The sequence below is a fragment of the Vombatus ursinus genome, unplaced genomic scaffold, assembly GCF_900497805.2.
Source record: "Vombatus ursinus unplaced genomic scaffold, bare-nosed wombat genome assembly UNPS02014870.1, whole genome shotgun sequence".
Lineage (NCBI taxonomy): Eukaryota > Metazoa > Chordata > Mammalia > Diprotodontia > Vombatidae > Vombatus > Vombatus ursinus.
The window spans coordinates 10365800-10380990 of NW_020954648.1; the positions used below are offsets into that span (position 1 = coordinate 10365800).

Sequence of the window (15191 nt, forward strand, 5' to 3'; positions counted from 1 at the left end):
ATTACAAAAGGAACCCATCGTGGCTATAAATGTATTTAAACAAATACTAATATGACTAAATTACACCAATCACATTGTTCTTTTCTGAACAAGGAAGGAAAAGATATTAAAAAGCAGTTTCTTTGGGACCTAACATTAAATACACAAACGAAAATTCAAGATGTCTATTTTTTTCTACCTAAGTAGAAAATCACAATTGTCAAAGTGAGAAAAAGAAGGTTTGGGTTTTGTTTGTTTGTTTGTTTTTTTCGCAAGGTTTTCTTTCTTTTTTTGGAAAGCGTAGGGTATTGAAGTTGTTTCCCTGTAAAACAAAGCTTGTTGGGTTGTCACAAAACGATGGACAGCAGAGAAAGAAGATGGAATAAGGTAACTAACCTGGATGACAACATGCAACTTGTAAATTAGAAAAAGCCAAGCTAATAGCTTATTTAAAAAAAAAAACAACAACACAAAATATATAAAATAAAATGAATTTCATATACATCTTAATTTAAAATAATTAATGCATCAAATCCCTGTTTAAGACTTTAACCTGAATTTCAAATTTTAAGAGTTCAGACAAATTACTGTTACTACAGCTCTTCACCACATGTAACTCACGCTATCAAAAATAATTTAAAAACCTTCACATTCTTAAATCTAAATTAGTGAGATACTTCCCCACGAGTCTTCCAAATAAATAGCTTAAAAAAGAATTTAAAAGCTGTTAACTTTTTTTAAAAAATCTGTTAAATAAATTATTGATAACTTTCTTTACCCTACCACTGAAAATAAGTCAAGACACTACCAACAACAAAATGATACTCAAGCCCTGACAAGAGACCAGCCCTAGTTCCTGGTCTCTTTTAAAATTCTCCCCTCCTTCATCCTCCCCCCACCAGGTCCACAATGGTTATTGCTCAGTGGGTGTGGCACAGTGAAAATGCAGCATCAGGTTCATTTTGTTCTTCAGGCAGTGTTTTATATTGTACATGCAAGTCTGCTTCAAGCAGAGGAACAGCAGAAGCTCCAGGCCCCATTGCCCTCAATACTGGTCTCCAAGGCTGAGAGTGGCAGCACAAGCAGCTCCCATCAAACAAAGAAGCGTGCATGGCCATTTCTGTTCAACTTCAGGATCTTCCCAAGGCGCTGCTTGGCAGTGGCCATTCCTTTCTTTGGACGTTTACCTACAACACATCAACCACCATGTTAACTAGGATTTTAAAGATGACAACTCGTCAATAAGGATTTGTTTTTTAAAGGAAGAGCAACATTTCAAACATGCTGTATGTTCTAAATGGAAATGCCAATTATCTGAAATCAAAACATCACATGGACTAGGCAAACTAAATAACATTTGCACTTCTGACACATTTTTCTTCTTCCAACAGAAGATAATTATAATACTTCTATAAAAATATTCTTTTTATTATGGGCATTATTTAGATGATATTAAGGTGAAAAAGCACCTTTAGATTCACTCTGAAGAGGTGGCTGGAAAGACCATTAGGCTTGTCAGTAAACCTGATTTACCACTTACTAGCTCTGTAACCTCAAGAAAATCACAAAATGAGAATAATTCATGTATCATCATCAAATGAGATGCATCAAAGAGATATTATAAAGAAAGTTTTGTAAAGTGTAACATAGAATGTTATTATAATGTGAGCTACTACTGTTTCAATTTTCTTATGAGGAAAATATTCTCTCTTTATAAGATATCAACTATAGTCATGAATGTTAATTTCTCAAAACATTAAAGTACTACAAGCTAGTTTTAAGAGGGAAAGAACTAGAATGAAGGGCCTAAAATGCTCTCTGCACCAACAAAAAGTGAATTTCATGAACACTGGTGTTCTATCAGAGTATAAAAATATATCAGGTAGGACCCACTTGGCATTGTTAAGGGACATCACAGAACAAAGCAGATTCCAAATCCAAATGGGTTCCTGTATTAGCGCAGGACTGACTGTATTAAATTGTCATGCGTACTTTGTACTCTTGCCCCTGTATCATCCTACAGTGAGGCAGCTAGGTGGTACAGTGCATAGAGCACTGTCCTTGGAGTCAGGAAGATCAGAGTGCAAATCTGGCATCAGATACTTACTAGTGGGGTGACCCTTGGCAAGACACTTAACTTCAGTTTGCCTCAATTTCCTTAATTGTAAAATAATGATCATAATAGCACCATCACAAGGTTGGTATGAGGATCAAATAAATTAATATTTGAAAAATACTTAGTCCAGCACCTGGTACATAGCAAGTGCTATATAAATGTTTATTTTCCCTATGGGGTACACATAGCACCAGGGTTATAGGCTGGCTGATCTCACTGTCCAGTACCCATGGCCTGATAGATATGAAGCTCCAATCTGAACAGTATACGTATTTTTTAAAAATACTCATATCTGTAAGTGTAGCACTCCGTATCTACTGCTCTCACGCTCCTTCATCCACCTCTTATTTTTGACAGTTAAAATTACATGAACTTTCTGTAGTATTTATTTAAAGTCTTTTGTCTTATTCGTTCCCCTCATGAAGTAAAATAGATATTCTATTTTATATAAGAAGCAGGAAGAAGAGAACCAGAGCTGGAAGGCCCCTTACCTTTTGTTGCCTGGTTGCTGATGGGCGGTGGGTTGGACGCAGGTCTCTTGATGGGATGCAGCGGTAAAGAAAAGGAAGTTTCACCCCCCGACCTTTCTGGGCTAAAACTGCCATTGCTCATCTGGCATGTGCCCGGCACGAAGCTTGGATTCTGTGCACACTTTCCATTTTGGAGGCTTGAACCACTGTTGTCCATGTAACTCCTACTATGAACCTTCTGACTGAATTCTGGTGAACCTTCCTTTTTGATCTGTTTCTGGGCTTTACCTGGATCCTGCAGCCAAAAAATCAAAACAGCTGAATCCACACAAGGAAACTGGCACTTGGTCTGGCTCATACCAAGAACTAGCTAGCTCAGGAATTCTTAACCTTTTTTTGTGTGTCACAGAACTCTTAGGCAGTCTGATGAAGCCTAAAGATCCCTTCTCAGAATGTTATTAAAAAACAAAGGATTTCATTTATGTTTAGTTATCAAAATGTATATATATTTTTTTAATTTCACGGACCCCAGATTAAGAACCCCAAGTGCTAGAACCAGGAGAACATTGTACACCGTAACAAGCAATAGTGTAGGGGCAGCTAGGTGGCCCAGTGCATAGAGCATCAGCCCTGGAGTCAGGAGGACCTGAGCTCAAATTCAGCCTCAGACACTTGACACTTACTAGCTGTATGACCCTGAGCAAATCACTTAACCCCACTGCCTAGCAAAAAAAACCAAAAAATATAAAACAAAACAAAACAAGCAAGAGGGTAACAATGATTAACTCTGAAAAAACTGAGCAGTTCTATTAAGACAATGATCAACAGTTCCAAAGGACCCATGATGAAAAATGCTATCCACCTCCAAGAAAGGGAACTGACAAACTCTGAGTGCACACTAAAGTTTATTTTTTCACTTTATTTCTTTTGCTTTTTTTTTCTGGCAACATGGATAATGTGAAAACACATTTTGCATGATTTTGTATGTATTCATATTTCTTGTCTTCTCAATGGGAAGGGAGTGGAGGGAAGGAAAGAATGTGGAACTGAAAATAAAATAAAACAACAACAGAATTCCTTGTGCTTGCTACTGAATTATTACCAAAATAAAGGAATCTTAAGTCAAGACTATTCCAAATATTTCTGTGAGTTAAAACAGAGAACTGTGACAACCTATGTTGATTACCTAAGTTTAGGGAATAAATATTAGAGATAATGACACTTATTCCAATAAGGGCAACAATGCTCAAATGTTCAATATGGCCCTGCTTCTGTGATCTTATTAGTGACATCTTAAGTGCCAACTGTCAGGATAAGAACAGGGCAAAATACACATTACTATAAACTTCTTTAATATTATTTCTTAACACTTAATTTCCCTAGCTTGTAAACTTAGTTGATTGATTAACCTATGGAAATGAAGCACTCTGAAATCACAACCCAAGTGTGTGAATGAGCAAGCATGGTTAAGAGATTTGATTACTGACTCTAAAGCATATCTTAAAATAATTTTTTTAAAAATTTTTTATCAATACCTTTTCTTTTTACAACAGTCCTTCCTAAATGTATTTCCTGGCCATTAATCAAATGAACATTCTATTCTAACAAAGACAATCAGTTAGGGAAAAACAACAGCCACTTTATCTGACAATACACAAAGCATGTTTCTTCAATAAAGGTGTTGGTGCAAATGACATCACTGCTTTTTAAATATAATAAATATAAACACTTTGTTAAATATGAGATTTCTGGAATAAGTATTCCACAGTTGCTGTCTCATGGTGAGGGAAATACTATTTACAAGAGGAACAAGTAACAAATTATCTTTTGCATCTCTGGATAGGGGAAAAGTTCGTAACTAAATAAGAGATAGAGAAGACCAAAGAAGATAAAATGGACAATTTTGATTATATAAAATTCAGAAGCATTTGTATAGATAAAATGAATGCAACTAAAATTAGAAGGGAAACTATTGGGAGGGAAAAAAATCTTTGCAGCAAGTATCTCTGATAAAGGTCTTGTTTCCAAGATATATAAAAAATTAATTCAAATTTATAATTCCTCAATCAAAAGATATTCAAGGATAGATAGGAGATACCTAAAGGAAAAAATCTAAGCTATCAACAATCATATGAAGAGGGGGTGGGGGTAATAATGAATCACACAACCCATGCTTCTGACGAGAGGTAATGGATACAAGATGAAGAATAAGACATATTTTTGCACATGGCTAACAAAGGAATTTGTTTTGACTATACATATTTATTACAAGATTTTTGTTTTTCTCTCTTTTTCCAATGGGGGTTGGGAGAGAAGATAAAAATAAGTTTTTGTTATTGAAAAAATTAAGTTAAAAAAGTAGTATTTCCCTCTTAAGAGATGGAATTAATTTACAAATATTAATTGTCTGTAATATAATCTTTCCTCCTTTTAAAAAAAATTATATGATACTTTTGCTGATGTGAGAGCAAGACTTATTAACTACAGATGATTTCTACATTACAACTGATATTAATAAATTGTATTTCCCTTACTTCATTATAAAAGGATGTCAATCATTCTTCAGCAATTTGACTTTACTAAATACTACATTTCAGCTGTCATTACTATCAATAATATCATTATTGCTACCACAAATCCCACCCCACCCCCATAACCCCTACTACTTCTTCAGGAAAATGAGGGCTATACTTCTCCTCTCCTCTTCCTTCCCTTTTCCCCAAAGTAAATAAACACAGATGAACCTGGTTACTGCTGTTGCCTTTTTTTATTCCTATAGTTTTGTGTGTGTGATAAGATCATAAATGTAGGTACAAATTACTAAGGCAATATCAATTACCTTAGTTTGGAAATTAGCAAGATTTCCTCACATTTAAGTTATTCCAATCATATTGAAATTATGTTCCCCAGAGCTTAAGGCTGACAGTTTTTCTTATGGTAATGAATGATAATGACTATAATCACTATTTCTTTCTTTCTTTCTTTCTTTTTGTTACTGATAGTTTGTTTTATCTTATTTATTTTTGTATTCAACATTCACTTTTACAAGATTTTGAGTTCTAATTTTTTTTCCCTTCTTTTCCTTCCTCCTCCCAAAGATGGCATGCAGTCTGATACAGGTTATACGTGTACAATCACATTAAACATATTTCCACATTAATCATGTTGTATAATCACTATTTCTTAAGTACAGATTTGCTTATTAAAAATTGGAGCAGTATGGTCGTGTATCAATAAAAATGTAACTGTTCAATAATGCCTGTCTTGTAACATTTTAATTTCCCAAATCTCATAGTTATTAATCACCTATAGTACAAAAGTAAAAATCTAAGTAAATTATAACTTTGTAGTTTCTTTAAAAGTGCCTGGCACATTGTAAGTACTTAAATACTTGTTAACTGATTAACTGAAAAAAAGCTCCAAAATTTGGACATACCTGAGGATTAAACCTGGAAGTTGTAAACTGCCTGACCCAGGATGAAGTTTCCAATTCTTGTTCCTCTGTCTTAATATGACCTAAAAAAAGAAGTTTTAATTAAACAACAAGACAGAATACCTTTTAGGATTTCATAAAATGTTTAAAATAGAAAACAATTTGTACTAATGTTATATTTATTGTATATTAATAAGTCAGCTACTCATTCACATTTTCAATAGAAAATGTCCTTTCATTAGGGTCTCTATGCAACATTCAAATTATTTTTCCAGTTCTCAAGCTGGATTACAATTGCATGAATCCACTGAAGCCATCTACTGACAGTATAAAAGAACAGAGAGATTTACACCATTAACTCCTATACAAGAGTTTTGAGGTATTTCCTGAAAGATTACTTCTTATGAATGTGTGAAGTATTGGTATAAATAAAAAAATAGTTCCTGCAATTTGGGAAATGAACATTTATCCTAAAAGAAGCATAGGAACAAATAACACTATTTGGAAGGACTAATAATTTGGCTTTTTTTTTTTTTCAATTTACTCTCAGCACTAGAAAGTACTTCATCAAGAACAATAAAGGGGGTATTTCCAGATTTTTAGTTACCCTCTCAAAAAAAAAAAAAAAAAAGATAAAAAGGAGTCTATTACCCATGCCAGGCAAACCACACATAGTATCAAACCAGAATTGTGTCATTATTACTGACATTTCCATAATGTGAAATAACTTTCTAAAGGTTAAAAAAAAATGAATACAAAGGAAAGCTATCGAGAGAGTTCAGCAAATTGGTTTTTTGGCCTGGACTAGAATCTGGCTTACTTCCCTCCTGATACTCATCAATTTTGAGAAGGATTTCTTGAGGAAAACATCCAAAAGATTAGACATTCACAATAACCAACAAGTTCCGGGAGCTCCCCAACACACACATATACAATGATTGTTGACAGCCCTGAAATAAAATGATGAAGATCATTCTCAAAATTATTTAGTTCTGCTGAGTTACTGGACTCATTCTTCACATATCTTCTTCTCAAAATAACTGGTGTATAAACAGTAGTAAACAAGAAGAAACTGAAGACTGAAAGGTATGTTTTTGCTACTGAGAACCACTGGGTAAAAAAAGTCACCTGACAAGTTCTGGATCACTCCAATTGAGAAGACCTAAAGTTGTTAAAGCATTCATTGTACTTCAAAGATGTAACCAGTGATGAGTTGGCAAGATTTTCTATTTCTTTGGGAACAGATCTATATAATTAAGGCAATCAGTCAGCCAACAAGCATTTATCCAGTGCTATATGCCAGAAACTGTATTAAGCACTAGGAATACAAAAACAATCCCTGTCCTCAAAAAGAATACATTCTAATGGTGAAGATAACATGTAAATAATTTAGTAAACACAAGATATGTGATAATCTATCTTAGATTAATGAATTAATTAGAAATTATTTAGAAATTAGAAATAATTAATTAGAAATAATATGACAGGGGAAGGCACTAGCAGCTGGGGAACTGGATCCATCTGCACAAGGTGAAATTTGAGCTGAGGCTGGAAGGAAGCCAGAGAAACCAAGAAGTAAAGGTAAGGGGGCAGACCCCTCTAAGCATGGAGGATACAGAATGAAAAGGCAAAGAGATGAAGATGGAGCACGATTACGTCCAAGAATTACACTGTAGTCTAGGGTCGCTGAATTGTAGATTGTGAGAAGACTGAGGACTGGGAACATAGGAAGGGGTTAGGTCCTGAAAAACTTTAAATTCCCAACAGAGAAGTTTATATTTGATTCTGCAGCTAACAGGAAGGCACCAGAGTTCACTGAGCAGGAAGAGGATTTGGGGAGAAAAATGAATGACATTAAAACTGGAAGCCTAACTGACTGGGAAGATGGTGATGCCCTCCACACAAAAAGAAAAGTTCCAAAGAATAAACAGTTGTGGGGAGAAAGATGGATTCTGTTTTGGACATAATAAGTACGACATGCCTAAAGGACATTCAGAGTTTGAGGCAACTGGTAATGTATGATAGTAACTCAGGAGAAAAACTAGGGGGCTAGGCATATGGATCTGAGAATAACTTGCAAAAAGTTAATTGCTATAGTCACTTTGGCTGAAAAATCGCATGAGCTATGCCCTTTAATCAACTCATCTCTTAGAGGCTCATATGTCTGTGTGTGCTATCAAAACCAGAGTTGTCAATGACTTTTTAAAACATGACTGGATGGGGCAAAAGGGTTAGGAAGGAGGAACAGTCCAAATTAATTACAAAATTAAGCCTCAGTGACTGGGAAAGTGGTGATATGAACGAATGAATGTGGATTCTTTAAGCAGTTACTATGTTCAAAGCATGGTGCTATGTTCTGGGGATACAAACAGAAAAGCAAGATAACCATCCTTGCTCTCAAAATCACATTTTAATAGGGGAGACAACATACAGAAAGGCTCAGATGCAGGGTAGATGGAAAGAAAATCAGAAAGAGAAGTATTTAGAAGGAAGATGATGCATGCATTTTTGGACATGTTGAGTTTCACTAGTTATGAAGACATCCTGGTGACAATATGTGCTTAGGAGAGGTTGGGGCTGAGAATATATAGATTTGGAAATCACATGCAAAGAAGTGATCATTGAAATCACAGGACCGGCTAAAGCGGCCAAGGGAAAATATATGGGGGAGAAAAAGAAAGCTAATGACTAAGCTTTGCAGGGCACCTTGAAGTACGGCAGGAGGAAGAACTTGGAAGATGAATTAGCAAAGCTGAAAAGTCAGTCACACAGGAAAAGAAATCAGAGAAAGCAGTGAGAGCAGTGACAAAGAATCCAAGGGAAAAAAAGGGGAAAAAAGATGGTAGTCAACAGTGTCAAATGTTACAGGACAGTCAAGGAGGATAAGAACAAGGAAAAGGCCAAGATCTGGTATTTAGAAGGTGAATGGTGACCGGCAAAAGAAAGTTTAGTAGGGTAGTATGTTCTCCAGGTTGTCAAGGGTTGTGGAGTGACTTGGTAATGAAGCAGAGGCAGTGAGTTCTGCCTACTTCTTCTACAAGTCTAACACTACAGGAGAGATAGTATGCTAGCTTAAGAGGCATCCAGGTCAAGGGAAGGTTTTTTGTTTATTTGTCTTAAAAAATCAGAAGGGAAAAGACAGACTAAGAATTTGAGAGAAAGAAATGGAATGGATGATGGGGCAAGGTCCTATGAAAGAAAGAAGGGGATATTCTCTAGGGAACATGTAGAATGGTTAGCTTTGACAAATACAATATAGGGTAAAGGTGGAAATGTCAGCTTTGGTAACCTCATCCTTGAGATTAAAGGAAAAGAACTATTTTGCTGGAAACCTGCAATCTAAGAATATAGTTATTCTCACGTCACTTTGTTTTCTACGTCCTCTTGATTTTGCCCCTACTTATTTAGTAATTGACATAGGTAAAGCTGGAACTAAAAGCAAATTCAAATGTTTACACGTGTGGTATTTTAAGAGCCTGTACCAACATGTCTGGATAAAGCATGACTCATGACTTTCAATCAAAACCGGGACCATTGCTCTATGAAGTTCAGTTGTATTTGGCTCAAAGATCATTATGACATTGCTTACCACAATCCACTGGCTTATGGGACTGATACAACTGTCTAATATCATGGTTACTCCTATGGCAGCTAATGTGTTCCTGAAAAGAGCTTCTTTCAGCTTCATAGTCTGTGCTTTGTATCTGCCTTGTTAAGCAGGTAGTATAGTGCAATCCTGCCATAGACAGCATGCCCTGAATAGCTTCTTCCTCTGTGCTGGTCGAGGTAGGACATTCCCTAAAAAGAAGTAACACAGAATAAAATCTTTATTTCTTCTTTGAAATGTCACTACACTCCAATACAATAAAACCCAATCCACACCAGAAGGCCTACCTTTTACTTGGAATTTCATTTTTAGATGGCTTCTTGTTAGTTTGATACACGTTCATCGTCATTTCAGATTCCTCCTTAAAATTTGAAGATATTTTTTGTTTCTTTTCATCACCTGAGCTTTCTGATTCTTCCCTGGTAAAATCATTTTTCTATAATAATAAACAATTTAATGAAATCTATATAAAATATATGAAATTTTTAAAAAAGTATTGCTGAGAACTGCAAGCTTCTGTACAACAAACTGAAAATGTTCGTGCACACAGGTGGCATTTTTATTACTGCTGTGATAGAGGTTGGTAATTCAGAAGTAGAAAGCAGATCTGAGAAGTCACTAACTAAAAATGTGAAATCTGAAAATGGGATTTAGATTTATGGACTGCAGCTAAAAACAGAGGAAAGATAGGCTTTTGGCCAGGGATGGAGTATGCCTAACAAAGGCCAATAAACATACATTTACTAATCTTATGGAGCTGAACAAGAAGGACCTCAATTGAAAACAGAGACTATGGGGAAAATCTGTCCACATCCAACTGCCAAACTAGACATGATTAAAAAGTACCTTTCATGACACAGAAAGAAGGCTATCAGGAGTCAATATCCAAAAAGATCACCAGAAATAAAACCCACAGCCTTAGACATCACCTTCCAATCACTAAGTTTACAACCTTAGCAGTAATAATTGTCTCTGCCCTCTCTCTAACACCTCTCATATTCTTAAGTCTTGTTAGTTCAATTTCTACAATATCTCATCTCCAGCTTCTTCTCTCCAATCACACAGCCTCTACTTTAGTACAAAACCTGACCATCTCTTACATGTACATGGAGTTTTCCCTGTTTTTACACTCTCCGACTTCCAATCTACCCACTACACTAGGTGTCAAACTCGGCCTGCAGCATGCGTAAGAACAAGAATAAAATGTACCTGGAAAATGTTTACCAAAATAAATAAAAATACAATAAAACAAAGATAACGTTAATTTGTGATCTGTTCCTATTTGAGTTTGATACCACTGCTCCACAGAGCTGCCAAATTCATATTCCTAAAACACAGATCTTCACTCTTCAACTTGAAAATTATCAAAGGTGCTTTAATTACTCTAGAATAAAATAGGGAATATAAATTCAAGACAAATGAGGGACAGGTAAGAGGGGTTTAAATCACCAAACCCAGATGAACTACATCCAGAACAAGAGTGAGAAATATGATTGTCAAGTAACAACTGGTGATCTTTGTGAAAATGAAAAGCATAAGAATAAACGCTATCCGGATTTTTAAAAAATGAAAAACAGTAAATTTTCTATACTATAGGCTATCCAGCTTGCCTGATTCCAGAAAAATTCTAGAAGTTATCATTAAAAGAGAAAGGGAGGATTTCATCAAGGAAGTGGTCAGGCCAGAATAACCTAATTTCCTTCTGGACAAGATGAAGAGATGTACAATTAGGCTGAATGACTAGACACAAAGAAGATTATATTTAGCAGCATAAAACATCACCTATAGAGATCACTAGTAGAGTGGCTCAGTTACCTGTCATTGGTTCTGTGATGTTTAACATTTTTATCAATCACATGAATTAAAGGAGAGATGGAATGTCTGTCAAATTTGCAAACAACATGAAATTAGACACAATAAATAACAGAATTAGCATCTGAAAAGATCTTCATGGGCTAGAACACAGTGCTGACTCTAATAAGTTGAAATTTAGTAGGGCTGCATGTAACACTCTAGAATTTGGTGATTAACTATATTAAATGAACTAACTGAACAAAGTAAAGGGTAGGGAACACATATTAAACTATAGCTCCTGCGAAAAACATCTGGGAAACAGTGCAACGAAAGCTCAAAATGAGGTCACAACATAACACGGCAGCCAGAAAAGCTAATATGATCCTAGGCTAAAGGAAGCATGGTATCCAGAGCATGGAAGATGAGTTTCACTGTTAAGACCACATTTGGAGCACTGTGTTCCATACTAGGCACTTCATTTTAGGTAGGACACGGAAAAGCAAGGCAGGACAGCAGAGGTGTACCCAAGGTTAATGGGAGGACTGAAAAACAAACCATATGAGGATCAGTTGAAGGAATTGGGGATATTTAGACTGAAGAAGATAAAATGTGGGGAATCAGGAGAGATGGGATAGTTAAAAGGCAGAAAAAAGAGAAGACTTGTTCTCCTTGGTACAAGAGAGGAGAACCAGGAATAAGCACTGGAAGTTAAGAACAGATTTTTGGTTCAACGTAAAGAAAAACTCCCCACCAATCCAAGCTGTCCAAAAGTGGAACGGGCTGTCTCAGGAGGGAATACACTTGCACTTCCCTTCTCTGGTTGAAGACCCACTCTTGTCAGGGATATTACAGTAGTGATGCTTATTCCTGTTGGACTAGATTAGATGACCTCTGAGGTCCCTCCCAGTGCTGAGATTCTGTCATTTAACTTTAATTCTGTCCAAATACATGATAATTACTATAAGATTATACTTAAAATGTAATAGTAGCCTGACAGTATTCTTTTATGTACAAGGGAATTCTGAATAAGAAATTTAAAATAATAATTAAGAAAAAGAAGAAAACAAATAAAACTCTAATTGTTTTCTTTAAGATAAAGTTAATAGATAAACCTGATACAAAGTTATATTTAGTAGTCTTAAACATTGGATTATCATCTATAATTACTGCCACTGTACTAAAAGTCAAAAATACACACCTTTTGGAAAGCATAGTATTTATTCTCAAACTGAGATAAGATGGTTTTATTTTGATCTTCCCCCACCCCCAATATTTCCTTTAGCAATGCAAAAGGTTTTACCTGAATGGCGCAATCAGGCCCAGATTCCTCTGAATCAGAAATATCAGAATATTGTGAAGATCCATTTCTAAGTTCTGATTTCACACTTTCAAAAAACACTGGAAGAAAAAAGGGAAGGAAAATAGAAGTCATCGAAATATTTCCCACTTTAATTTGCAAAGAAAATGTCAATGTTTATTATAGATCTCTTATGTACAAAGCTGTATCCTAGGTATAAAATAATCTGGCATGCATAATACACCTAACAAAACAAAAGAACGTACTATTAGGATAATGGTGGCCCAATGTAGTAGAGCCAGGAGATTTTCAGACTAGTTTCCAGGAAGAAACTGTGAAGCTAAGACAATGAAGAGAACCACAGTCCACCCTTTCTTATTTTTACAGATGAAGAAACTGAGGTCCTGATAAGTTAAAGTGATGAGCCAGTTAGTGGCAGAATTTAAACAAAACTCAAGTCCTTCTGGTTTTCCGTCAATTCTATAAAGAATCTCATGTAGCAGAGACTTCGTTTTAATGGATATAGCTATGTTTCTATTTCTATGGTGTTTTTATTCAAGAAAGAGATATCAACACTCTTTGGTATTTCTCTCTACCACCCTATCTACTTCTTCCTAAAAACGGAGAGTTTGTCAAGTATTCAAGTAAAAAAACGTTTTAGTACTATTAGTACATACTGTTATATTCTATGAAAGCCTTGATTTTAACAAGAAAAAGGTTTTTTCTTAATGATTCTAGATTTCCATTTTGAATTATATGAAACTGTTTCTCATCAATTAAATCATTCATCAAGAGCTAACTAAAGATAAAAATTCCTGACTAGCCTACAAATCCTAATTCAGAATGGAGTAACCTTACTAGGAATGCATTATTATGTTTCTAAATAGGCAGCTAGTTTTGAGGCTTGTCAGCATTTAAAAAAAAAAGAAAAAGAAAAAGTAGTATATATTTCAAACATGAAGGGAAAAAAAATCAAAGTACTGTTGGGATTGTTGGAGAGAAGTTCCTGGGGCAAGTGATGGCTTGATGATATCAACAGGAAATCCAGCTCTTCAGGATGGCTAGAGATCTGCCTAGCTGTAAAGCTGGGGGCCTGGGGCCTGGGAATGTGTATTGGCTTTCTCTTCGCCCAAAGGAAGCAGCAAAGTAGAAAGTCCATTGACTAGAGTTAGTAGACCCCAGGTTCTGTCTCTAATTAGCTTTGTGATCCTGACAGAGTCATTCAATCTCTCTAGGCTACATTAACTGCCTCTACTTTCTCACCTCTGGGTTCACCTTTTAATCTGGCTTTTGTCCCCACCACTAAACAAAAACTATTTTTTCCAAGGGCTTTATTTATTGCTAAATTCAGTAGCTTTTTCTCAGGCTTCACCCTTCTTGATCTCTCGGTGGCACCTGACATCGCTGATCAACAACTGTCTCTCTCTCGCTCCTCTCTCCTGCCTTGGTTTTCTTGGCACTCCTCTGGCATAGTCCTCTTCCACCTATCTAACAGATCACTCTCAGTCCTTAAATCACCTCTGCTATGCTGTTCTGTCCAGGCTCCACTCTGTTTCTCTCCTCTCTTGGTGATGTACTCTGCTCCCATGGATTCAATTACCCTCTGTATGCAGGTGACTTCCAAATCTAGCTAGCTGGCCCATAATCCTTTCCTGGGCTATAATTCAACACCAACACAGTCTGTTAGACATCTTCACCTCAGTGCCCCACAGATATCTCAAACTCAACATGTTCAAAACAAATACCCCCTAATTCACCTGTTTTCCTAACCTCTTTATTCCTACTGATGGCACCTTCAGTTCTTTCAAGTAGCCAGTTTAGCAAACTAGAAACATCCTTCATTCTCATTCCTCACTACCTCCCTCCCAATATCCAATCATTTACTAAGTCTTGTCAATTCTACTTCTTCAACATTTGTTGAACCCATATTCTCTCCTACTAGTTGGTTTTACCAAATCCGATTTCTTACTCTCCAATATGCACTCTACAAAGCTGCCAAATTGATATTCCCAAAGCACAGGTCTCACCATGGCATTTCTCTGTTCAAGAAGTTCCAGGAACTGCTTTTAGGCTAAAATTCAAACTCCTTCATGAACTCTAAGCTCCAGCCACATGCTCTATTTGCTGCTCTCTGTATATGACATTCCGTCTCCCACTTCCTCTCTGTCTGAGGTCCTCTCCCTCTCCACTTCTTGGAACTCCTCGTTCCCCTGAAAAGGCCTTAAAAACAGTCAGTGGCACAATGGACAGACTGCCAGACTGGACTGAGGAAGATCTGAGTTCAAATTTGGCCTCCAACAATTAATAGCTGTTTGACCTCGGGCAAGTAACTTAACCTCTGTTTGCATCATTTCCTCATCTATAAAATAGAAATAATAGCACCTAACCTCTGAGGATTGTTATGAAGATAAAATTAGATAATATTTGTTAAGTGCTTTGTAAACCTTAAAGCATATACATGCTATTATTATTATTATCACTATCACTATTATTCC

At 36.0% G+C, this 15191-nt stretch overlaps 1 protein-coding gene across 1 annotated transcript in view; it reads right to left on the minus strand.

The window, feature by feature from the left end:
• Window positions 1-939: 939 nt before the first annotated feature.
• KDM7A (lysine demethylase 7A) overlaps window positions 940-15191 on the minus strand; it is a 98334-nt gene continuing 84082 nt past the window's right edge. Inside the window, exons 15-20 of the mRNA XM_027842376.1 lie at window positions 12700-12797; window positions 9893-10041; window positions 9588-9796; window positions 6002-6081; window positions 2587-2860; window positions 940-1166 (exon numbers count right to left, since the gene is read on the minus strand). Coding sequence (XP_027698177.1) covers window positions 1072-1166; window positions 2587-2860; window positions 6002-6081; window positions 9588-9796; window positions 9893-10041; window positions 12700-12797 — 905 coding nt within the window. The 3' untranslated portion in view covers window positions 940-1071. The remainder of the gene's footprint in view (window positions 1167-2586; window positions 2861-6001; window positions 6082-9587; window positions 9797-9892; window positions 10042-12699; window positions 12798-15191) is intronic.